This window comes from Callorhinus ursinus, unplaced genomic scaffold (genome assembly GCF_003265705.2).
Source record: "Callorhinus ursinus isolate GAN/ISIS: 27379988/994484 unplaced genomic scaffold, GSC_fseal_2.0 scaffold3, whole genome shotgun sequence".
In the NCBI taxonomy this organism is placed as follows: Eukaryota; Metazoa; Chordata; class Mammalia; order Carnivora; family Otariidae; genus Callorhinus; species Callorhinus ursinus.
The window spans coordinates 64,031,965-64,058,533 of record NW_027397065.1 but is presented as its reverse complement, the minus strand read 5'-3'; the positions used below and the strand labels follow the sequence as shown (position 1 = coordinate 64,058,533).

Below are 26,569 nucleotides of genomic sequence, written 5' to 3'. Positions count from 1 at the left end.
CGGCTCAGGTCATGATCCTGGAGTCCCTGGATGGAGTCCCGCATTATGCTCCCTGCTCGGCAGGGAGTCTGCTTCTCCCTCTGACCCTGCCCCCTCTCAGGTGCTCTCTCTCTCAAATAAATAAATAAAAACTTTAAATAAATAAATAAATAAAAACATCACCAGGTAAAGGGGCACCTGGTGGCTCAGTCGGTTAAGTATCTGACTCAATCTCAGCTCAGGTCTTGATCTGAGGGTTGTGAGTTCAAGCCCTGGGTTGAGCATCACCAGATGATTCTGAACCACTGCAAAGTTCAAGAGACACTGTTCTAGAGGAAGTTAAAAATATAATTTCTCATAGGAAATGACTCTAAACACCAAATTTTTAAATTTTCATAATTATTACATATTCTAAGAGGATTTTATAGGTTTGCCAACTTTCCCTAAGGTGAGGAATCTATCCCATATATTGTGAATGGTATTCCTGGATTGCTGGTATATTTTGGCCCATCTTTATTCTAAGTTCTAAGGGGCACTTTTATTGAATACTCATGAAAATCACAATGGGAGGAAACACTCCACTGACTGTTCCAGTAAGGAAAGGTTCAGAAGATTAAATATTCCCTTCTGGTTATACAAAAATAAAAAGCTTTTGCACCATGCAGGAGGGAACCATCAACAAAACAAAAAGGCAATCTGCTGAATGGGAGAAGACATTTGCAAATGATATGTCTGGTAAGGGGTAAAATCCAAAGTATACAAAGAAATTATATAACTATACACCAAAAAAACCCAAATAATCCAATTAAAAAATGGGCAGAAGACCTGAAAGGACCTTTTTCTAAAAAGACATACAGATGGCCAACAGATACATGAAAAGATGCTCAATATCACTAATCATCAGGGAAGTGCAAATCAAAACCACACTGAGATATATCACCTAGCACCTGTCAGAATGACTAGAATCAAAAAGACAAGCAGAGGGGTGCCTGGGTGGCTCAGTTAGGCATCTGACTCTTGGTTTTGGCTCAGGTCATGGTATCGAATTCGAGCCCTGCATTGGGCTGTGCTCAGCGGGGAATCTGCTTGAGATTCTCTGGCTCTCCCTCTGCCCCTCTCCCTACTCGTGTTCTCTCTCTAATAAATAAATAAAATCTTTAAAGAAAAAAAAAGACAAAAGGGGCACCTGGCTGGCTCAGTCAGTGGAGCCTGAGACTCTTGGTCTCAGGTTGTGAGTTTGAGCCCTATGTTGGATATAGAGATTACTTACAAATAAAATCTTTTAAACAAACAAACCGGAAATAACAAGTGTTTGGCAAGGATGTGAAGGAAAAAAGGACTCTTGTGCACTGTTGGTGGGAATTTAAATTGGTGCAGCAGCCACTGTGGAAAACAGTACGGAGTTTCCTCAAAAACTTACAAATAGAAATACCATATGATCCACTCATTCCACTACTGGATATTTTTTTAAGATTTTATTTGTTTATTTATTTGTCAGAGAGAGAGAGCGAGAGCACAAACCGGAGGTTGCCAGAGGGGAGATGAGTGGGAACATGGGCAAAATCGTTGAAGGAGATTAAGAGGTATAGAATTCCAGTCATAAATAAATAAGTTACATAGATGAAAAGTACAGTATAGGGTATATACTAAAAACATTGTAATAGTGTTGTATGGTGACAGATGGTGACTATACTTATTGTGAGGAGCACCGAGTAATGCACAGAATTGTAGAATATGTTATACACCTGAAACTAGTATAATATTGTTAGGTTAATTATATTTAAATTAAAATTTTTCATTAAAAAACTCCCTTTGGGGGCAACTGGGTGGCTTAGTCAGTTAAGCATCAGACTTTGGCTCAGGTCATGACATTGAGATCCTGGGATGGGGCCCCACGTCATGCTCCAGGCTCAGCAGGGAGGCTGCTTCTCCCTCTCCCTCCCCCTGCTCATGCTCTCTCTCTCTCTCAAATTAATAAATAAAATCCTAAAAAAAACACCTCCCCTTGATATATGCCATCTCAACCTTAAACGTAATAAGACAAAAAATTTTTTGAAAGTAAAATATTTCTTTTAGACCATTTAACTTTCTGGAAAAGCGAACTTGCTCCCGTAAAAAAACAAAAACAAACACAAAAATCCTGTTCTGTAAGCACGTGATCCTTCTAAAGATGGTGGTTTAAGACCATAGAACATTCTAGCTTAGAGGCAAAGTATACATTTAACACATTATTACAGCTGGTACTGTATGAAGAAAGAAAAACCTACCTGTCCCAACCAGGAGACTCGTGGCCAGGGCTTTTTCTGCTTGATACTTGTTGAGGTTAAAACTTCTAATCTTATCTCCATGCTTGTTAACAATGACGAATTAAGTAAAAACAATCCACCAGATGCTGTAAAAAAAAAAATAATAATAAATAGCCCACAAGATTTACTAAGCATCTTAATTTAGATGTTTTCACAAAGTAAATTACTTTTTCATCAGCTCAATTTAACTCTCCTTTTACAAAGTAAATTACTTTTCACAAAGTAAATTACTTTTTCATCAGCTCAATTTAACTCTCCTTTTAAGGTAAGATATTGAGAATGCATTTAGTATCTTGTATCTCAGTTAGGCAAAATGTATTTGCCTTTTTCACAAGTTTTTTTCTCAGACTATAAAGATAAAAATAAAAATAAAATAAAAATAAACTAGGAAAATATCTTGACAATAAAGTTCCTATGCTTTTCTCAGTGCCATAGGTTGTATTACCCAAAGATGGCCACAACATTATCTCCCATCCCACATGCTCTTTTTATACTGTGACTTTCACACTTCTCTCATTGAGAGCTATTTGAGATATGAGATACTAAATTCATTCTCATATCTTACCTTAAAAAGAGGAAACCATGAATCCATATAATAAGTAAACTAATCAATTGAACATTTTATTAAAAATGGTACATTTACATTGTTTCAAAGTATAAAAATACACTATAAAGTACTCATTAATTGCAAAAAAGAAAAGAGTAGCTTTATAATGAAACCAGGCAGACTCCATGTAAACCAGTGATCAAAATGAAAATTATCAGGGACACCTGGGTGGCTCAGTCAGTTGAGCGTCTGCCTTCCGCTCAGGTCATGATCCCAGGGTCCTGGGATCGAGTCCCGCAGCGGTCTGCTTGCTCAGCGGGGAGCCTGCTTCTCCCTCTGCCTGCCACTCCCACTGCTTGTGCTTTCTCTCTCTAATAAATAAATAAAATCTTAAAAAAATGAAAATTATCAGAAATGGGACAACTGGAGATCATGTGTCACCTAATACGTAAAATGAGAGAAATGTCTCTGTAACACATGTGCTAAAGATACATAACCTGAATCTAATCACAAGGATGTATTAGGCAAACCCAAATTGACGGACATCCTACAAAATAACTGATCTGAAATCTTCAAAAGTTTCAAGGTTATGGAAGTTGGGAAAAAGATCAAGAAACTGGTCAAGTGGAAAACCTGATAACTGAGTTGCAATGAGTAATTGCAAATTTTATCTTTTCATGATAAAGGACAACATTGGCAACTGGAATAACATGAATAGAAACTAAGGATGATATGGTTTAATGTATGAATGTTAATTTTCTGATTATGATGGGTGTCTTCCATATATGTAGGTAATTTCCTTGTTTGCAGAAAATACACACTAAAATATTCAGAGGTAAGAGAATATCAGTTTGTCACTCACTCTCAAATGATTCATGAAAAAATAGTTCCTTGTACTATATATGTAATTTTCCTATAAGTTTCTGACTGTTCCAAATTAATTTTTTTAATTTTTAAAATTGAGAAATCATGGGGCGCCTGGGTGGCTCAGTTGGTTAAGCGCCTAACTCTTGATTTCGGCTTAGGTCATGATCTCAGGGTCATGGGATGGAGCCCCAATTTGGGGCTCTGCACTCAGCAGGGAGCCTGCTTTCGAGTATCTTCCTCCCCCTCTGCCCCTCCCCCGCTTGTGCACACACACTCTCTAAAATAAATAAATAAATCTTTTTAAAGAAAAACTAACCAAATGCAAGAGGAATGATTTCATTAGAAAAGCATCATTTGCAGTTCCTAATGAAATAACAGATCTAGTTAACAGTGTCAGTGGTTGCTAAAACTATTAGGTGAAAGTAGATGGAGAACTTTTTATTAGATGTACTGACATGGCCTACAATCTTAAAATTACTATGAGAAAAAGACATTATATTCCTCCTGATATGTTGCTATGTAGATGGGAAGCACACAGAACTATCTATGAAATCTTTTTTTTTAAGAGAGAGTGCATGAGCAGTGGGTGGGGGAGGGGTAGAAAGAGAGGGAGAAGTAGACTCCCCACTGACTCCCCTCAATCCTAGGACCCCAAGAATACGACCTGAGCCAAGGGCAGACACAAAGGCACCACTGGAATATTCTTAAAAAGATAAAAATTTAAAACTGAACCTTAATCTGTATCTGACTCTAAACACCAATTGACAAGAAATAAAATAAAGGAACATACTGAACACACCAAGGAGAATAAAATCAACCAAATTCAGAATGTAAAAAATGTTACAGGATAAATGATACAGTTTCTTCAACAAACAAATGCTATTTTAAAGGGAAGGGGGAGAGGGGCACCTGGGTGGCTCAGTCAGTTAAACATCTTTTTTTTAATAAAGATTTTATTTATTTATTTGACAGAGAGAGACACAGCAAGAGAGGGAACACAAGCAGGGGGAGTGGGAGAGGGAGAAGCAGGCTTCCCGCTGAGCAGGGAGCCCGATGCGGGGCTGGATCCCAGGACCCTGGGGTCATGACCTGAGCCGAAATCAAGCGTTAGGTGCTTAACCAACTGAGCCACCCAGGCGCCCCAAACGTCTGACTCTTGATTTCAGCGCTGGTCAATGATCTCAGGGTTGTGAGATAGAGCCCCAAGCTGGGCTCCACACTTAGTGGGGAGCCTGCTTGAGAATCTCTTTCTCTCACTCTCCTTCTGCCCCTCTCCCCACACACACGTGTTCTAAAATAAATAAATAAATAAAATCTTTTTTAAAAGGGGGCAAGGGGGAGAAACTGCTATATATGTATTATATAGATATAGACATGCATATACATAAGGGAGGGGAGTATTAAGAGACATAATAACCAAATGCAATATGTGAAGATCTTTTTTGGACCTTAATTTATTTTTTTTTAAGACTTACTTATTTATTTTGAGAGAGTGAGAATGAGAGAGAGAGAGTACATGAGATGGGGGAGGGTTCCTCCTCATTGAGCAGGGAGCCCGATGCGGGACTCGACCCCAGGACTCCTCCAGGATCATGACCTGAGCCAAGGCAGTCACTTAACCAACTGAGCCACTCAGGTGCCCAAGGGCCTTAATTTAAATAAGCCAGTTAGAAATAGGTATTCAGCAGCTGCCAAAAATAAGGAAGATCTCAATTAAAAAAAATAAGGAAGAACTCTATGAACTGTGATTTCTAAAATATATTGCTTTTTTGTTTCTTTTTAAGATTTTTATTTATTTGAGAGAGAGAGCACGTGAGAGGGGGGAGGGTCAGAGGGAGAAGCAGACTCTCCACCAAGCAGGGAGCCTAATGTGGGACTCGATCCTGGGACTCCAGGATCATGACCTGAGCCGAAGGCAGATGCTTAATGATTGAGCCACCCAGGTGCCCCCTAAAATATATTGTTAATTGAAAAAAGTAAAGTGCAGGGATGTCTGGGTGGCTCAGTCCGTTAAGCATCTGCCTTTGGCTCAGGTCATGATCCCAAAGTCCTGGGATCGAGCCCCACATCTGGCTCCTTGCTCACTGACAAATAAATAAATAAAATATTTTAATAAATAAAACAAGCTTCACTGACTCTTTAAAAAAAAGAGAGAGAAATGTAAAGTGAAAAAGTGCATATATAGGGGTGTCTGCCTGACACAGTTGGTAGAGCAAGCAACTCCTGAACTTGAGTTTGAGCCCTACATTGGGTGTGGAGTCTACTTTAAAAAAAAAGTTTACCTAGTATGCTACTTTGTATGTAAGGAGATGAAAATAACATACTCATCATTTAATTTTGCAGAAAGAAACAGAAAAATAAAACAAAAATGAACAAAATAGGTTAACTATTTCATGGGGTAGGGATGGCAAAGTGGAAAAGCTAGGGAGAGAGAGATAATACACCTTTCTATATAGTTTTGACTTTTAGAATTACATTAGTAAACAAGAATGGGGGGGACATAAAACCTAATACAAAGAGAAGCAAATCCGACTATATTTCAAATGAGTAAAATAACCACAATGAAAAGAAAAAGGATTAATTCAAGTAACTTTTAAATACAGTATTTTGACTCAAACTGAAGATAAAAAGAACTACAAACAAATCTCAAATTTTTCTTAGTAGGTCTGTTTTTCCTAGGGGTAGGAGTACAGAAATTATGAAGCTATTTTTTGTGTATTGTGGGACTGAGGAAATGAATATATATCTGCTGATGGGAGCCAGTATTTTCATTGTAGAAGAAACAGAAAACAATTAAAGAATTAGGAAAGGTAAAGAAGAGCCCTAAGGAGCTGGATAAGAACTAGAGATTAATCAGTATAAAAAATTCATGATTTCTACCTCTGTCTTCTAAAAGGGCTTATAGAGAGGCGCCTGGGTGGCTCAGTCATTAAGCATCTGCCTTCCACTCAGGTCATGATCCCAGGGTCCTGGGATCGAGCCCGGCACCGGGCTCCCTGCGCAGCGGGAAGCCGGCTTCTCCCTCTCCCACTCCCCCTGCTTGTATTCCCTCTCTTGCCGTCTCTCTGTCAAATAAATAAATAAAATCTTTTAAAAAATAAAAATTAAAAAAAATAAAAGGACCTATAGAAGCAATGACACTCTAGTAGCAATGAGCAAACTTAACACCCAGATTTTGGGTTCTTTTCTTTCTTTTTTTATTTAAGATTCTACCCACTCATTTGAGAGAGAGAGAGAGAAATTACAGGCAGGGAAGGGGCAGAGGGAAAGGGAGAAACAGATTCCCTGCTGAACACAGAGCAGGACGTGGGGCTTGATCCCAGGACCCCGAGATCATAACCTGAGCTGAAGTCAGACGCTTAAGCAACTGAGCCACCCAGGCACCCCCAGATTTTGGTTTCTAAGTACCACTCCTCAGTAAGAGAAACCAGGGCTCCTTGAAAAAACAGCTGATTTCAGGGTACAGATAGTGAAGGAAACAGATGGCCCTGGAACATCTTGTTCCAAAATAAAGAAGCAAACATATAATGGGGGTATGTCAAAAAGAAACAGGACCAAGGGGTGCCTGGGTGGTTTTGTCGGGTAAGCATCCAACTCTTAGTTTCAGCTTAGGTCATAGTCTCAGGGTTATGGGATCAAGCCACACCTAGGGCTCCATGCTGTGAGGACAGAGTCGGCCTGGGATTCTTTCCCCCTCCCACTCCCCCCCCTTTATCCCCACCTTGCATGCACATATGCACGCGTGCACGTGCTCTCTCTCAAATAAATAAATAAATAAATAAAATCTTCAAAGAAAGAAAAAGGACCGAGATAGATGGGCCAAATCCCACAGGTCAAATTTGAGACACTCTTAGCATCAAAATAAAGAAGATGAGCAACAGGTTACAATCTATTAAATAAAGAATAAATGAGGCCACACTGATGTGACAGATGTGGAAATCACCTGTAAAGGTGTTTTCTCTTATGATTTTATTAATGCCATTTTTTTCTAGCTTACTATAATACAGCATATAATACATACAACATACAAAATATGTGTTAAATATTTATGTTAACGGTAAGGCATGGCCAAGTGTAGGCTACTAGTAGTTCAGTTTTTCCGGAGTCAGATTTTCAACTGCAAGGGATTGGGGGTTCGCATCCCTAACCCCCACGCACTTTAAAGGTCAACTATACTTAATTTGCAAAAAGGAAAAAATAACAGTGAATAGGAAAAAGAAATGGTAGTGCAGAAAACGGATTAACATCTTAACTTATATGAGGAAGACATTATGCTCCTCTGATTGTGATAATTTAAAAAAGACATAACATTATTTATATAGTATTCCAACCAAAAAATTCAAACCTAACTCTATTCATGAGGAAACTAATTCATATTGAAGACTTTGATATAAATGGGCTATTAGTCCTTAAAAAAATCAATATCCTGAGAAACAAAGGCTTAAGAACTATTCAAAACTAAAGAAGATTAACAATATAAGACAACTAAATGAAATGAAATATCCTGAACTGTATCTTGTACTAGAAAAGAGAATTTGTGGGTGCCTGGGTGGCTCAGATGGTTGAGCATCTGCCTTTGGCTCAGGTCATGATCCCAGGGTCCTGGGATCGAGTCCCGCATCGGGCTCCCTGCACCTTGGGAGCCTGCTTCTCCCTCTGCTTCTCTCTCTTTCTCTCATGAATAAATAAATAAAATCTTTTAAAAAAAAAAAAAGAAAAAGAAAAGACAATTTGTTGGGGCGCCTGGGTGGCTCAGATGGTTGAGTGTCTGCCTTGGGCTCAGGTCATGATCTCAGGGTCTTGGGATCGAGCCCCGCATCGGGCTCCCTACTCAGCAGGAAGCCTGCTTCTCTCTCTCCCTCTACTACTCCTCCCTGCTTGTACTCTCTCACACTCTGTCAAATAAATAAATAAAATCTTTAAAAAAAAAAAAAAGAAAGAAAAGACAATTTGTTGTAAAGGCTATTATTGTGACTCCTGACATAACCGGAAATATGAACTATAGCACAGATAAAAGTAACATATCAATGTTAAACTTCCGTGGATTTGATAAATGTACTTGTTTACATGAAAAAGTATCATTGCTCTTAGGAAATACATATTGTACTACTTGAATAGTAAGGCAGAAAGAGACATGATGTATGCAATCGACTCTCAAATAATTCAGAAAAAAACATGTGTGTGCACATGTATAAAGAGAAGGAAAAAGCATGGGCAAAACGTAAACAAGTAGGCAAACTGTGTAACAGTACAGGAATTCTTTAGTGTTGTTTTTGCAATTTTTCCATAAACCTGAATTTCAAATTCAAAAAAGATGAAAATTGAATATGACAGGGTATTAGATGACACTGAGAAATTTATAAAAATTAATTATTGTTGGTGGTATGTGGTAATTCTATCATGGGTTTGGGTTTTGTTGGGTTGGGTTTTTTTTTTTTAGGGTGCTCACCGCGGCGCCCCGCGGACGGCCAGGGGCCGGAGGACCAGGGTCCGGCCGAGGGCTGGCGCGCAGCGGAGGTCGTCCCACGCCGGCGGGAGGGCGACCCGGCCCCCGGAGCTCCCGCGCCTCCGTCAGCCCGAGGATGCTGCGGCGGGAGGGCGACGCGGGGAGGCTGGGGAGCGCCGAGAGCGAGGGAAGGACGAGGGGACGGGGTGCGGCGGGAGAAGGCGGGGCGGTGAGGGAGGTCGCGGACGGGCACGACGCGAGGGTGGAAGTAGCGACCGAGGAGCCCGCAGACGCCGGGGGCCGGGCGGTGCGGGGAGGGGGCTGGGGCCGTGAGCGGCAGGAATCTGCGGGCAGTTACCTCGGCCGAGGCCCCGCCCGTCGGAGGCGGGGAAGGCGCGGCGGGGCGGAGGGCGAAACCGGCAGCGTGGCGAGGAGGGGGAAGGGCGCCCGCTAAGGGCCCGGCCGTTCGCCCAGACCAGACGCGAGCCTGTGCCTTGGCGGCGGCGGAGGGCGGGGAAGAAGACGCCGGCGCGGCCAGGGCGCCTGCTCGCAGCGGGCCGGGAGCGCGCGCAGGAAGCTCGTGATGCTCCTCCCTCCTTCCTCCTCTTCCCCCTGGCGCTCCGTGTTCCCGCCCCTCGTTTTCCAAGCCGCCCGGAGCTCCGGTTGCAGGCTTCCGCCGCCCGCTACCGGGCTCCCCCGCGGGCTCCCACTCCCCCGCGCCGGGTCTCCTCAGCTTCCGCCGGGGGTTCACCCCTTCGGCGCGCTTCAGACGCTTGCCTCTTGAGTGCCCAGGAGCTGCGCGGCGCATTTCAGGAAACTGTTTAATAGCCGACTAATGGGTAACTCCTGGGATGTCGCCTCCCTTGTGGAGACCTCCCAGGACCCGTAAATAAAAAGGTCGCACAAGGAACTCCCCAGATCGGATGTGCAACCTACAGCGCTAAGGAAAGCGTGTCTGTACTCGCCGTCCTAGGGACTTGTTAGTTGACGGTAGTTCTGGCTTCCTTTGCCCCAGTCCTAGTCCAGCGGACTGACGGGGACAGGGGTCACCAACAGGCCGCTCTAGAGTTCTGTCTAGCCTGAAAAAGCATTTTTTTTTTGTAACTTAAATTTTAATGCCTTAGGCAGTGGCATGCTGTTTCCCTCCTCGCCCTTCTCTTACACGCTGATGTCCTGGGCCTGGTTTGGGAGATTTTGTTTTGTCTTCTACAATGTTTCTTTATTGAGCATTTGCTTCATTCTCCAGTTCCACTATAATAACATTACTGAAGTTCTCATACATAAACAGTAGTGTACAAATTAGTTTTACTCTTTAATATCAGAAACAATGAGTCAATATATATGTTAAAAGTTTTTGACTTAGTGTTTCTCAATTCTGGCTGCATATTAGAATTATCTGGAGAGCTTTTTAAAAATATTGGCACTTGGAGGGCGCCTGGGTGGCTCAGTTGGTTAAGCGACTGCCTTCGGCTCAGGTCATGATCCAGGAGTCCCTGGATCGAGTCCCGCATCCGGCTCCCTGCTCGGCAGAGAGTCTCTTCTCCCTCTGACCCTCCCCCCTCTCATGTGCTCTCTCTCTCTCTCTCTCATTCTCTCTGTCTCAAAAAAAAAAAAAACCCAAATCTTTGGGCACCTGGGTGGCTCAGTTGGTTGAGCGACTGCCTTCGGCTCGGGTCATGATCCTGGAGTCCCGGGATCGAGTCCCACATGGGGCTCCCTGCTCAGCAGGGAGTCTGCTTCTCCCTCTGACCCTCTTCCCTCTCGTGCTCTCTATCTCTCATTCTCTCTCTCTCAAATAAATAAATAAAAATCTTTAAATAAATAAAAAATAAAAATATTGGCACTTGGAGTCCACTACTGAAGATTCTGATTTGATTGATCCGGGACAGAACCCACGTTTGTCTTGCGTTTAGAAGTTCCCCAGGACTAGCCGTGCCTAGGTGGCTAGTTCCTTGAATGTGGACTCTTGATTTGGCTCCGGTCCTGATCTCAGGGTAGTGAGATGAGCCTCGGGTCAGGCTGGCTGTGGGCGTGGAGCCTTCTTGAGCTTTTCTCCCTCTCCCTCTGCCTCTCCCCCTGCTTGTGCTCTGCCTTTCTTTCTCGCTCTCAAATAAATAAATAGATAAAATCTCTAAAAGTTCCCCAGGTCTTTACTGGAATTAAAATGTAAGAAAATAAAAATCACACTTAAAAAAATAAAATAATATGATTCAAATGTGAAGTCAAGGTAGAGCCTGATATGTATATTACAAAATTGACATTCTTAATCATAATACTAATTCGCAGGCCTCCAGCATCATGAACATTGCCTACTGGTCTCATTTGAATCTTTTCTCAAATAGGTGACAATGGTAAATCATTATCTTAATATGCATTTTTGATTTCTAGTGAGATTGAACGTTTTTCAAGTATTTACTATCCATTTGTAATTTTCCTTTTATGAATTGTCTCTTTATATTCCCTGACCATTTGTTCAATTGCATTGTTCAAGTTTTTATTATTGTAAATAATTGCTTATGAGAATTAAGTAATTATTCTGCCAAATAGAGCAAATTTGTCATTTACTTTTTAATTTTGTTGATGTAAGTTATATGAAAATATGAAATAACTAAACCTATTTTTATAAGGTTTTTCTTTTTTTTTTAAGATTTTATTTATTTTTTTTGACAGAGAGAGACACAGCGAGAGAGGGAACACAAGCAGGGGGAGTGGGAGAGGGAGAAGCAGGCTTCCCCCTGAGCAGGGAGCCCTATGAGGGGCTCCATCCCAGCAACCTGGGATCATGACCTGAGCTGAAGGCAGATGCTTAACGACTGAGCTACCCAGGCACCTCGGTTTTTCATTATTCTTATCCTCATTTAAACCAAATGTCGGGCTGATGTCACTATACTTTTTTTTTCTCACTAAAAATCAAAAATGCATATGAAGATTTATTTATTTTAGAGAGTACGCCCATGTGCAGGTATCAGGGAGAGGGGCAGAGGGAGAGGGAGTGAATCCCAAGGAGACTATGCACAGAGAGTGGAGCCCTTCTCACCGCCCCCCCACCCCCCCCACCCCCCATCATAACCTGAGTTGAAACCAAGAGTCAGAGCCTTAACTGACTGAGCCACCCACGTGCTCAAGAATACCAGTTCTTATAAGAATGTCAGAGGAATGGAGGAGAACCAAAAGTGTGGTGTCATGAAAGCCTAGGAATGATGAATCTAGGAAGAAGTAGCCAACCACGCGAAAATCCAAGTAAGGACGAATAAAATTAAGCCTCAGAATTCCCCCAGTTTTGGTGTTTGTAGTTATAGTGCCAGATATAGAACTGAAATCCTTTTGGTAGCAGATAATAAAATCAAATCTGAGTAGGTTGAGCAAGAGAGGGAATTTATTGTAGAGATTCTGGTGTATCCCACAGAATCTAAGGAATGGTTTCAACAACCAGTCCTTGGGAGGAACTGGAACCAGGGCAGATCATGGGCATTCTCTGTAGAATAGTGCTCTCCAGGAGAAATTTCTGTAATGGTGAAAAGATTCTATATCTGCCCTGCCGAAAGTGGTAGCCATTAACCACAATGGTATTGAGCACCTGAAATGTAACTAGTGCAGCTAAGACACCAATTTTTTACATTTTATTTTAATTAAATTCAAATAAGCACATGTGGTTAGTGGCTCCTGTATTATACAGCACAGCTTTAAAACCTTGCCACTAACATGACTCAACTCCAATTATTCTCAGTTCAAAATTGCAAATGTCTTGGAGGAAAAGTGCAAACAGTGCAGTTGGGGTAAAGGATCCATTTCTGGACCAGTCAGCTATGGCTGGAATCACATAGTACAGAAATGGCTGCTGAGTGCTTCTTTGTGTGCATTTGAGGCCTTTCAGCACAAGGGGAATCATTCTAAGCTGAGGTCTGTTATAAGATGGAATGATGAGTTATTTAGGATAAGACTAGGCTGCCATATCAAAAAGCCCCTACAATAAATCAGTGGCTTAAAGAACAGAGACCTTTCTTTCTTTCTTATAAAACTATTACAAGGTGACTGATTCAGTTTGGAGGAGTAACTCTCATCCGTACAATTATTCAGAGATTCAGCTTCCTTCAAGATACTTGCTCTGGCATTCTTCAACGTCTTATTGCATAATCAAACTGGGTCACAGTGGATTTCGGTCAAGAGAAGGGGAAAATGAGAGAGTATGTCCACAGTATTAAGATCTGAGCCCAGAAGTAGTACACAATATTTCTGCTTATGTTGCATTAGAGAGAACTTAATCACATGGCTATTGCAAGGGAGTCTGGGAAATGTAGATTGACAATGTACCCAGTAATACTGAAAGAATGTTTTGGGGCACAATTATTATTATGGACAATTAATTTGGCAGACAATTAATTTGGTGGACAATTATTACAAGTAGTTAGATTTTAAAAATAATAATACGTATTTCCTGCCTTCAAGGTTATCACAGTTTTGGTAAGGAGATAGATGACTATTTAACTAGTAATGAATAAGGAACATGTTGTAAGAATCCAAAGAAAAGAATGGCTTAAAATGGTATTTCTTAAATGTTAAGGTACATATGACTCACTTGAGACTTATTAAAATGCAGATTTTGACTCAGTAGGTTTGGGGTGGGTGAGCCTTGAGATCTGCTTTCCTAACAAGCTGCCAGTGATGCCACACTTCAGGTCCTCAGACCATACTTTAAGTAGCAAGTAGTTGCAGATTCAGCAGAGGAAATGGCAGTTGAGCTACACCTATGTGTGATGGTGATTAAGAGTTTGGTGGGGCGCCTTGGTGGCGCAGTAGGTTAAGCGTATGACTCTTGGTTTCGGCTCAGGTTGTGATCTCAGGGTGGTGATCTTGGGGTTGTGAGATCCAGCCCCACATCGCACCCCGCGTCACCACCCCCCCCCACCCCAGCACTCAGCGCAGAGTCGGCTTAAGACGGTCTCTCCCTCTCCCTTGGCCCCTCCCTGTCTCAAATAATAAGTAAATCTTTTGAGAAGAAAAGAAAAGCAAGTCCAGATTTGGATGTTATACATCCTAAGTTTAATTCCAAACTCTATGGTCTACTGGCTGATTTAAATTGCTTATCTTTAAGCAAGATCTTTAAGATCTTAAGTAACAGAGAACCTAAACTGCATTTAACAATAAAAGAAGCCAAACAATAAATGATTGGCTCATTAACGTAGGGATTCAGCAGGTTTCTTGCGAGTTTTGATCTGGCGGGGTTTTGGTTCCATTTTTCTCTAATTCTCTTCACTCTGCTCCTTGTCTTCAGGCTGGCTTCTTTTTGGTAAAATGAGAAGGTGACAAATCTGCCATTTTACAAAGAAAATGTAGTTTATCATCTTTTTTCTGTAACTGAATATTCTTTTTTTTTAAGATTTATTTATTTATTTGACACAGAGAGACACAGTGAGAGAGGGAACACAAGCAGGGGGAGTAGGAGAGGGAGAAGCAGGCTTCCCGCGGAGAAGGGAGCCCAATGTGGGACTTGATGTGGGGCTCGATCCCAGGATCTCGGGTTCATTACCTGAGCTGAAGGCAGACGCTTAATGACTGAGCCACCCAGGCGCCCCTGTAATTGAATATTCTTCATGAGCCTCTACCCCCGTGTGTAGCAGGGAACATCTTTATCTTGACACTTAATAGTACGTCCATTTCTTCTTTGGTAAGAATTTCAAATAAATGTTGTATCTTGTGGATTTTCTTCTTCTCATTCTACTTAATCTACAGGGTAGATTCATAGTGATAGGGGAAGAGGGGTTATGTTCCCTAAAGGCAATTGGGGAGAGAGTACTTGTGTTCAAACTTTGTTTTCTATATTCTCACCCACTGCTTCAGGATGTTTGATGTTTGCTCCTGATCTCTTGGGTTGGTATCTACTGTGGTACAGCTAGTAAGCCTACTCTTTCTCCCTTGATGATGCTACGCTGCCCACTAAGGCTCAGCCTTTGTCTTTCCATTCTGTGCCTCTTCAGTGGGTCCCCTTGCTCTCAACTTCCCCAGCGTATGTGAGTAATATGCCTAGAACTTGACAATGATTTCTTTATTTTTATTATTTATTTATTTATTTGAGAGAGAGAGAGAATGAGAAATAGCACGAGAGGGAAGAGGGTCAGAGGGAGAAGCTGACTCCCCGCTGAGCAGGGAGCCCGATGCGGGACTCGATCCCGGGACTCCAGGATCATAAGCTGAGCCAAAGGCAGTCGCCCAACCAACTGAGCCACCCAGGCGCCCCTAGAACTTGACATAAGAGCTGAGAGCATCTCAGTTCCTTTCCCTATCACATTACCATGTTTTACTCTGGCGGGATCACCCCCATATTGGGGGTGGGCATCCTAAAGGACAATTTTTTCCAATGACAGAGAAAAACTACTCGGCTTTCAACTTTCTTCTTAATCCCATCCTCATGAGATTTTATCCTGAAATACATGCATATCTGATTCCTTGTTTCCACTAAGCGAGAGGGGCTTCTTCTTCTTGCCTGCACAGTACTCCTCTTAAACATATTCTGAGTCTTCTCGATTGCCCCTGCATTGTGGCTTATGGCAAAATGCCATATTCAGATTTTAATGTTTTGAATTTGATATTTAACAAGAAATTTAGAAAACCACTTTCTCTGTAAATAAAGCTGAACTGTTTAGACAGCTGTCTTGTGAAAGAATCAAATTTTTAAAAAAATATTTTTATTTATTTATTTGACAGCGAGACAGCAAGAGAGGGAACACAAGCAGGGGGAGTGGGAGAGGGAGAAGCAGGCTTCCCGCCGAGCAGGGAGCCCGATGTGGGACTCTATCCCAGGACCCTGGGACCACGACCTGAGCCGAAGGCAGACGCTTAACGACTGAGCCACCCAGGCACCCAAGAATCAAATAATTTTACTTGGAGACTTGAAACTGAAAATGAAAACTTTGTTTTAGGTGGTATCTATCTTCTTTTTTTTTTCCTCATTAAACTTTTGTTTTAGGGGCGCCTGGATGGCTCAGTCGTTAAGCATCTGCCTTCGGCTCAGGTCATGACCCCAGGGTCCTGGAATCAAGCCCCGCATTGGGCTCCCTGCTCTGCGAGAAGCCTGCTTCTCCCTCTCCGACTCCCCCTGCTTGTGTTCCCTCTCTCGCTGTGTTTCTGTCTGTCAAATAAATAAATAAAATCTTTAAAAATAGATAAATAAAAAATAAACTTTTGTTTTAATGGGTCTCAAAATTCTGTGACAGATTTTTGGTCAAGTTGTTTCCATTAAAAAGTACTGATTTTAAAAACTAATAACTTAAAACTAATAACTTAAGTACACACACAAAAAAATCAAATGGTCCACAAAACATTCTCCTTTCCTTCTGAAGGTGTTACAAATGCACTGTTATCATTAACCAGTCTTTTACTATTAAACTTAAATGGCCAATTGACACAAACCGTTCTGAGACCATTCTTCCACCACTCATAAGACTGGGGTGGCAGGTATTGGGGATAATATTCATTTAGCCTTCTGAGCTTTCTGGGCAGACTTGGTGACCTTGGCGGCTCCAGCTGCCTTCTTGTCCACAGCTTTGATGACACCCACAGCAACTGTCTCATGTCATGAACAGCAAAATGACCCAGAGAAGGATAGTCAGAGAAGCTGTCAACATACATAGGCTTGCCTGGAAACATATCAACAATGGCAGCAACACCAGATTTCAAGAACTTGGGACCAACTTCCAGCTTTTTTCCAAAACAACAATCTATCTTCTTCACCTCAGCAAACTTGCAAGCAATGTGAGCTGTGTGACAATCCCGCACAGGTGCATATCCAGCATTGATTTGACCTGGCTGGTTCAGGATAATCCTCTGAGCCATGAAGCCAGCTGCTTCCATGGGTGGGTCACTTTTGCTGTCACCAGCCACATTGCCACGATGAACATGTTTGACAGATACATTCTTGACATTGAAGCCTAATTGTCCCCAGGAAGAGCCTCACTTAAATCTTCACGGTGCATTTCACAGACTTTACTTCAGTTGTAACATTGACTGGAGCAAAGACGACCGCCACGCCAGGTTTAAGAACACCAGTCTCCACTAGGCCCACAGGGACAGTACCAATACCACCAATTTTGTAGACGTCCTGGAGAGGCAGACGCAAGGGCTTCTCAGTTGGATGAGTAGGTGACAAAATGCAATTGCAATCCAGAGCTTCAAGCAGTGTGGTTCCACTGGCATTCCCATCTTTACAGGTGATTTTCTGTCCCTTGAACCAAAGCATGTTAGCACCTGGTTCCAGCATGTTGTCACCATTCCAACCAGAAATTGGCACAAATGCTGTTGTATTAGGGTTGAAGGCAAGTTTCTTAATATAGGTGCTGACTTCCTTAATGATTTCCTCATATCTCTTCTGGCTGTAGGTGGCTCAGTGGAATCCATTTTAACACCAACAATTAGTTTTTTACACCCAGTGTGTAAGCCAGAAGGGCATGCCCGTTCTTAGAGATACCTGCTTCAAATGCATCAACACCAGCAGCCACAATCAGGACAGCACCGTCAGCCTGAGATATGCCTGTAATCATGTTTTTGAGAAAGTCTCTGTGTTCTGGGGCATCAGGACATAGTACTTGCTGGCCTCAAATTTCCACAGGGAGATATCAAGGGTGATACCACGTTCACGTTCAGCTTTCAGTTTAGCCAAGACCCAGGCATACTTGAAGGAGGCCTTTCCCATCTCAGCAGCCTCCTTCTCAGATTTTTCGATAGTTCTTTTGTCGATCCCACCACATTGGTAGATCAGATGACCAGTAGTGGTAGACTTGCCCGACTCTACGTGTCCAATGGCGATGATGTTGATGTGAGTCTTTTCCTTTCCCATTTTGGTTTAGGTTTAGCAGTGGTTGTATGACACTTGTGTTCTGGCAACAAACCTGTTGTGAAAAAACTAGGCGGTATCTATCTTTTTTTTTTAAGATTTTATTTATTTATTTGACAGAGAGAGAGAGAGCACAAGCAAGGGGAGCGGCTGGCAGAGGGAGAGGGAGAAGCAGGCTCCATGCTGAGCAGAGAGCCTGACGTGGGGCTCCATCGCAGCACCCTGGGATCATGACCTGAACCAAAGGCAGATGCTTAACCAACTGAGCCACCCAGGTGCCCCGATATCTATCTTCTATATAAAGAAGTGAATGTCACTGATTCAATGAATGGGTAGTAATGATAGCTTTGTACTGTGTCAACCTGGCTATGCTGAATCCCCTCCTGGTATGTTTCTAGCCAGAGTAGACCACAAGGAAGATTCTTTTTTTTTTTTTCCCCCCACAAGGGAGATTCTTATAGGAGATTTCAAGGGTAGAAGTGAAGCAGCTGTCTTGTAGCTCACATATGTGGTCACTTAGCTGCTGGCTTTGCAGCTGCTCTAACTTCCCTTGTGTCCTCTTTCAAAGTCTCCAACTCCTGGGCCAGGTGTAAGTATTTAGCTCCATGAAGAAGGACTCAGCTTCTGCAGGACACCAATACCACCAAGGTCAGAAGCAACAAGAACTGACATGGGTTTTGGTCCATCCTCATGAGCTCCAATTCATGCTTGTAGGGTCCAACCTGTCCTTACCCCTTCCCCTTTGCAGCCATCTTCCCTTGCTGCTCGACTGCTCTATGAACTTCAAGCTCCAACATCTGATGCAAACAAACAGCCTTGCAGGACTTAAACCAGCTCTTTTGATTGCATAATGTCAAATTCCGGTAAAAATACACACCACAAACACACACATTTTCTAGTGCTCCTTTTTCAGAACCTGACTGATATAATATGTAAGGCAACAAATTTTAATGAATATAAAATTACTTCCCAAAATGTTATCTTTTTTAAAAAGATTTTATTTATTTGACAGAGAGACCCAGTGAGAGAGGGAAAGCAAGCAGGGGGAGTGGGAGAGGGAGAGGCAGGCTTCCTGCTGAGCAGGGAGCCCGTTGTGGGGCTTGATTCCAGGATCCTGGGATCATGAACTGAGCCGAAGGCAGGTGCTTAACGACTGAGCCACCCAGGCGTCCCTTCCCAAAATATTATTTAAAAGTATCATTTCTGCTATGGTAGCAAAAGGCTACAGATGTCTCAGATCCTACACTGTCACATCGCACCAACCTGAAAAAAAAGATCTATTTCTTCAACCTGTGCTTCACTCTAATTGGAACAATTTAAGTCACATATCCACTTTGAGTCAATCCCTTGTCCTAAAAAAGAAAAAAAAAGCATTGATTGGTTTAGGCTTTAGTTGTCATTTATAGACTAATCACTGTGACAAGGTGAGTTACAAGATTGCAGTAGCAATAGCTAATTATGGATTTTCCGTCACCTGAAATGTGGCCATTTTATATTTTAAGTATGCTTCCCATTGCTTGTCATTTGGAGGGTCAATTTATCAAGTACTTGGGCAGACAATGAAGAAGTATCCAGAAGTCATTTTGACCATCTTCCAGTTCAACAGGAACTATTAAACTGAATTATGCAATCCGTTAAGAGTTGCCAGAGTTGTCAGAGACAAAAGACTATTTCTCATGGCAAGGGCTATGGATCCATATGTCATCTCAGTAATAGGGACTCATCCTCTGATTTCTCTTCTGAGGCTATACTTCATTTTTTTTAAAAGTTCTTTATTTATTTATTTGACACAGAGAGAGAGACAGCCAGAGAGGGAACACAAGCAGGGGGAGTGAGAGAGGGAGAAGCAGGCTCCTCACTGAGCAAGGAGCCCAATGCGGGGCTCGATCCCAGGACCCTGGGATCATGACCTGAGCAGAAGGCAGATGCTTTTTTTTTTTTTTAAGATTTATTTATTTATTTATTTGAGAGAATGAGAATATGAGAGAGAGAGTACATGAGAGGGGGGAGGGTCAGAGGGAGAAGCCGACTCCCCGCTGAGCAGGGAGCCCGATGTGGGACTCGATCCCGGGACTCCAGGATCATGACCTGAGCCGAAGGCAGTCGCTTAACCGACTGAGCCACCCAGGCGTCCCAGAAGGCAGATGCTTAACAACTGAGCCACCCAGGCATGCCCTGAGGCTATACTTCAGAAAAAGACCCACAACAACTGTGTAACCTGACAGATGAACTGTGCCGGGATGCTTTGATAGTTTACCAAGCTGCTGTTCGTTCTTTATCTTTAGAAGAGTGTAACAGTACTGTTGTAACATGCATCCTTTTAATTTCAAGTCCTGGGGTGCCTGGGTGGCTCATGGCTCAGTCGGTTAAGTGTCTGTCTTTGGCTTGGGTCATGATCCCAGCATCCTGGGATCAGTGTCCCCCCCCCCCCCCCCCCCCCCCCCCCCCCCGCATCGGGCTCCGTGCACAGCAGGGAGCCTGCTTCTTCCTCTCCCTCTGCCTACCTGTCTGCCTACTTGTGATCTCTCTGTCAAATAAATAAATAAATAAATCTTTATTTCAAGTCCTAAATTCTCCTCTTGTTTAAAGAGAAATTGGAGGGGCGCCTGGGTGGCTCAGATGGTTGAGCGTCTGCCTTCGGCTCAGGTCATGTCGAGTCCCGCATCGGGCTCTCTGCTCGGCGGGGAGCCTGCTTCTCCCTCTGCTTCTCTCTCTCTCTCTCTGTCTCTCAGGAATAAATAATAAATAAAATCTTTAAAAAAAATTAAAAAAATTAAAAAAAGAGAAATTGGAGTTGTTATTTCTACTTTCAGAAAAGCCATCAAATGGAAAAAGACAACCCATGTAGAGGAAAAAAAAGTAGGTCAAAAAGTGAGACTGGCCCAAATTCCTTGGCTATCAAGATAGGACATAGGAAAGAATATATATGTTTTTAGGTTCTATATCTCGACTGGGTGGTAAAAAAGTGTGTTCACTTTGAGAAAACTTATCCTATGATTTGTGTGCTATTCTGTATGTTATTTCAATTAAAATCAGGGTTTTGTTTTGTTTTGTTTGGAGGGGGCATGCAGAGGGAGAAGTAGCAATAGAATCCCAAGCAGGCTTCATATCTAGCACAGAGCCTGACACAGGGCATAAAATCACAAACCAGAGATCATGACCTGAGTTGAAATCGAGAATTGGATGCTCAACTGACTGAGACACCCAGGTGCCTCAAAATCAGTTCTTAAAAAAATCATATATTGGGGTGCCTGGCTGGCTCAGTCAGTAGACCATGTGACTCTTGATTTTGGAATGATGAGTTTGAGCCCCACATTGGGTGCAGAGATTACCTAATAGATAATTTAAAAAATAAAATAAATATCATATATTGAAAGCTACCATTTTTTTTGAAAGCTACTGTTTATTTTGTTTTTAAAAAATATTTTATTTAGTTATTTGAAAGAGAGAGAGGGACGCTTGGGTGGCTCAGTCAGTTAAGCATCTGCTCAAGTCATGATCCCAGGGTCCTGGGATTGAGTCCCGCATCGGGCTCCCTGCTCAGTGGGGAGTCTGCTTCTCCCTCTCCCTCTGCCTGCCGCTTCCACTGCTTGCACTCTATCCAACAAATAAATAAATAAAAATAAAAATAAGAAAAAGAGTGCGCACACACCCGTGCATATAAGCGTGGGGTGGGGGAGGGGAGAGGGAGAGGGAGAAGCAGGCTCGCCCTGAGCAGAGAGGCCAACATAGAGCTGTCTCTAAAATAGGTAAGTGAGGGCGCCTGGGTGGCTCAGTTCGTTAAGCAACTGCCTTCGGCTCGGGTCATGATCCTGGAGTCCCGGAATCGAGTCCCACATCGGGCTCCCCGCTCAGCGGGGAGTCTGCTTCTCCCTCTGACCCTCCCCCCTCTTATGCTCTCATTTTCTCTCTCAAATAAATAAATAAAATCTTAAAAAAAATAAAATAAAATAGATAAATCATGGGGCGCCTGGGCGGCTCAGTCGTTAAGTGTCTCCCTTCGGCTCAGGTCATGATCCCAGGGTCCTGGGATTGAGCCCCACATCGGGCTCCCTGCTCTGCGGGAAGCCTGCTTCTCCCTCTCCCACTCCCCCTGTTTGTGTTCCCTCTCTCGCTGTGTCTCTGTCAAATAAATAAATTAATTAATTAATTTTAAAAAAGGCAGTCCCTTACTAGCAAAGTACTTCCTGACATCAGGGATGAAGCATCAATGGAACCAATCTAGGAAAAGTGTTCTTGTTATACAGACTTTTTGGTTGTACAATAAAATACTGGCAGTTAGTGTTTATCTTTTCCCTTCCAGGCTCAGGGATTAGCAATTTTATAGATAAGGGCAGTTTGATCATAAACCTGATTGCATTTGCACAAAACAGTGAATTTAACCTATCCTTTCCTATCTTAATCCTGGTGCTCTCTCCTCCTCCTTACTAATAAATGTCCTTTGTGGCATTTTTTTTCCCAGAATGAAGAACTTTTGTCTACATTAAATGCCTGTTTAGGCAGATACCGTTTCTCCTCGATGAGTTTAATATAATCTGGGAACTTTTCAGCTGCTTCTTGGTTGGCAGAAGCTGCTTCTATTATCTTTTAAGTTTTATTTTTACTTTAGCGATCTCTACACCCGTGGGGCTTGAACTCATGATCTCATGCTCTTCCAACTGAGCCAGCTAGGCACCCTTATCTTGATATTTTTTAAGCCAAATCACTTTCTAAAATTATCAAACCATCTTTTGCCAGCATTAAATTCCTTTTGCTCTAAGTTATCATTTAATAACTTCACTTTTTCTTGAATCATTTTAGTCTACAGGTGTGTCTTTTTTTTTCTTTTAAGATTTTCATTCGAGAGAGAGTGAGCAAGCCAACGAGCAGGGGGAGGGGTGGAGGGAGAGGGAGAAGCAGACTCTCGCCTGAGCAGGGAGCCCAACGCAGGACTTCATCCCAGAACCCCGAGATTACAACCAGAGCCAAAGGCAGATGTCTAACCAACTGAGCCACCCAGGCACCCTTAGGTATGCCTTTCTTATGGCAATCCTGCATGCACATAAAAGCTGCATCTTCAATACAAGATAAAAATGTATTTTGCAAAAAGTGCAAGGTTATCGTGCCTGCTGGTGTAGCTGCAGTGTTTGCTTCATGACTTTTTTTTTTTACAATGGTCTTTACACTGGATTATCTTGAAATGGTGGGTAACCACAGTTGCAGACCTCATGCTATGATACATACGAAGCAATTCAACTTTTTCTTGTAATATGAATTTGCTTCTTGAGCATTCTTTCAGCATCGCTAGTGGCACTTTGTATTGGTCCCCTGGTGTTATTCAAAGTTTATGGGATAGCATTGAATATGATGAGAAATGCACAAGAACCATGAGAGAGCTCTTTTTACTGCATTATGCAATTTACTGGAGAGACAATTGCTTGCATGATTAGCAACACCTGGCATTTTAAGCAGATACTCCAACATTTGAGCTGCAATAGAAACAGGTGAGCTACTAAATTATTATAGAAGTATAGCATGTATTGCAGTTAATTTTACGCAATCAATTTAATACTGCATTTTTTTATTTTAAAGATTTTTATTTATTTGAGAGAGAGAATGAGAGAGAGAGATGGGGATGAGAGGGGAGAGGGTCAGAGGGAGAAGCAGACTCCCTGCTGAGCAGGGAGCCCGATGTGGGACTCGATGCTGGGACTCCAGGATCATGACCTGAGCCGAAGGCAGTCACTTAACCAACTGAGCCACCCAGGCGCCCTAATACTGCATTTTTATGTTTACATCTGGACTACAAATGGTGTCATGTACGATCTTTAAGTATGTCCCTAAGTTTTTTAACTTTTTTTTTTTTTTTAAGTGATCTCTACACCCAGTGTGGGACTCAACTCATGACCCTGAGATCAAGAATCGCATGGTCTTTCAACTGAGCTAGCCAGGCATCCCTCTTATTTTATGGCTTTTTAAATACTATTTTAAAGGAGTATTTTAACATTTTTGATTGTTGCTAAAAAATATAGAAATGCAATTGATTTTATAGGTTGACCTTGCATACTGTGATCTTGCTAAACTATCATTAGTTCTAGCATTTTTTCCTACTTAGTAGTGCTATTTTCTGTATATTCTATAGGATTTTCTGCATAGGTAATTTCCCATGGATAAGCTCACATTTACTTCTGCTTTTCTAACTTGTATGTCTTAAATTTCTTTTGTTTGCCAAATCACAATGATCAGAATCTCCAACACAATTTTGAAAAGAAACATCCGTATTTTGTTTCCAACTTTAAGGAGAGTGTTTAGTCTTCTACCATTAGATGTGATTTTAGCTGTACATTTTTCATAAATATCTTTTATCAGACTGAGGAAGTTCCCTTCTACTTATTTGCTGAGAATTTGATTATGATGTGCTTTGGTGTGACTTTGTATCTGTCCTACTCTGGGTTCATTATGTTTCTTGGATCTATGGGTTTGTAGGTTTCATTACAGCACAAGAAAGTGAGTGGTAAGCAAGGAAGGGCGACAGATATAGTAGACTGATGTGAAATGCAGTGTGCCTAGCATTCAATTAAGAAAGCACTTCTTTCCAGTTCTGTATGGTTTGGGTGATGATCCTATACCACCATACCCCAAGACTGAGTTCATGATTCAAGCTGAGTTAATCAGAACCCTTCTTAGGACTTCTCTTGTTGACTATACCTTTGGCTTAGAGTGAACAGATAAAGTAACTTGACACTGCCTTGACATTGCATTCTCTCAGGAGGTATGGAGCAAACTGTCTGCAGACACAGAGAATAAACATGAAAAGAAGAGCCAAAATGACCTAGAGAAAGCCCTGAAGATATCCAGGCTCTGGGACTAGCCATGTGGAAGTAGCTCTGTATTAGACTTCTTAGTTTTGAAGGCTAATAATATTCTTTTGCTTAAACTAACTTAAAGTCTTAAAATTTTTATTTTTGTCAACTGCAATAAAGTCCTAATGCCAACCAGGAATTTGGAATTTCTATTGAGGGAAAAGGTGGGGGTGTAATATATTTAGGTGTACATTTTAAAAAGACCACTTTGACCTTAGTGTGGAAAAGGAACAAAAAAAGGGTCAAATGAGAGGCAGGAAGACCACTATGACATTATGCAGGCATCTAAGTGAAGTAGAATAATCTCATTAAACTCTAAAAACCTGAAATAGTAAGATAATTGAACAGATAATGGTGGATATTAAGAAAACAGTCTTGCTTAGAAATTGGTGACTGATTGTGTTTGGAAGGAGAGGGAAAAATTTAAAAATACCCATATTTTGGAGTTTTTTTTTTTTTTTTAACCAATCCATTTAAAAATATGGAACGCTTCACGAATTCAGATAATAAAGACTTAAGTAGAAAATAGAGGAGGAGGGGGGGAACCTGGCTGGTTCAGTTGGTAGAGCATGCAACTCTTGATCTCAGGGTTATGAGTTCAAGCCCCATGTTATGTGTAAGCTTACTTAAAAAAAAAAAAGGAAAGAAAAGAAAATAGAGGAGGAAGAGGAGTGGGTAGATTTCAGGGAGATAGGAATGAACGCAGATTTGGTCACATTTTGACTGAGGAGCTTTGGAGGTCATCTAAGTGAAAATGTTCATTACACAGGCAGAAACTCAGGTGTGGGCTGGAGATAATGATACTCCTAACTCCTGCATGGTAAATTGATTAATCTTAAAAAGAGTTAGTCTTCCTGCTGATAGGAGCTTCCTAAATGCAAAAAGCATAACTGAGAGTTTTAAAACAAAATTTTAATTTAAAACATGTCATGATGCAGTTTAGAAATATTTATTTGCAATGAAAAAATTAAAATAATAGTTTTTTTTAAAGATTTTATTTATTTGAGAGAGAGAGAATGAGAGAGAGAGAGCACATGAGAGGGGAGAGAGTCAGAGGGAGAAGCAGACTCCCCGCTAAGCAGGGAGCCCGATGTGGGACTCGATCCCAGGACTTCAGGATCATGACCTGAGCCGAACGCAGTTGCTTAACCAACTGAGCCACCCAGGCGCCCCAAAATAATAGTATTGTTAAACTAATATTTGAAGTATAGAACAAAATTGAATAAAAATAGATTACATTAGTTCTTACAAGTTTTTGGATTTAAGAGTCTTATCATTTAGGGGCGCCTGAGTGGCTCAGTAGGTTAAGTGCCTGCTGAAGGCTCAGGATCAAGTCCCGAGTTGGGCTCTCTCCTCAGTAGGGAGTCTGCTTCTTCCTCTGACCCTCCCCCCGCTCATGCTCTCTCTCAAATAAATAAAATCTTTTAAAAGAAAAAGTCTTATCATTTAGCTTTAGTCTTCTTATGAGGAAATTTTTCTTTTTTAAAGATTTTATTTATTTATTTGACAGAGAGAGACACAGCGAGAAAGGGAACACAAGCAGGGGGAGTGGGAGAGGGAGAAGCAGGCTTCCGGCTAAGCAGGGAGCCCGATGCGGGGCTCGATCCCAGGACCCTGGGACCATGACCTGAGCCGAAGGCAGACGCTTAACAACTGAGCCACCCAGGCGCCCCAAGAAATTTTTTTTTAAAGATTTTATTTATTTATTTATTTGAGAAACAATGAGAGAACACAGTAGGGGGAGTGGCAGAGGGA

The 26,569-nt window shown here is 41.9% G+C and overlaps 1 protein-coding gene and 1 pseudogene across 8 annotated transcripts in view; both read right to left on the bottom strand.

Annotated features, from left to right (window-relative positions):
- Window positions 1–9,727, bottom strand: part of CPLANE1 (ciliogenesis and planar polarity effector complex subunit 1) — a 141,652-nt gene extending 131,925 nt beyond the window's left edge. For all 8 annotated transcript variants that reach the window (XR_012377604.1, XM_073890981.1, XM_073890985.1 and 5 more), the window contains exons 1-2: window positions 9,504–9,727; window positions 2,247–2,371 (exon numbers count right to left, since the gene is read on the bottom strand). Coding sequence is in view for 7 of the 8 variants with exons in the window: in XM_073890981.1 (XP_073747082.1) it covers window positions 2,247–2,327 (81 nt within the window). In the remaining variant the exon portion in view is untranslated. The remainder of the gene's footprint in view (window positions 1–2,246; window positions 2,372–9,503) is intronic.
- Window positions 9,728–16,541: 6,814 nt separating this feature from the next.
- On the bottom strand, window positions 16,542–17,975 carry LOC141371470 (elongation factor 1-alpha 1 pseudogene; annotated as a pseudogene).
- Between the last annotated feature and the right edge of the window lie 8,594 nt (window positions 17,976–26,569).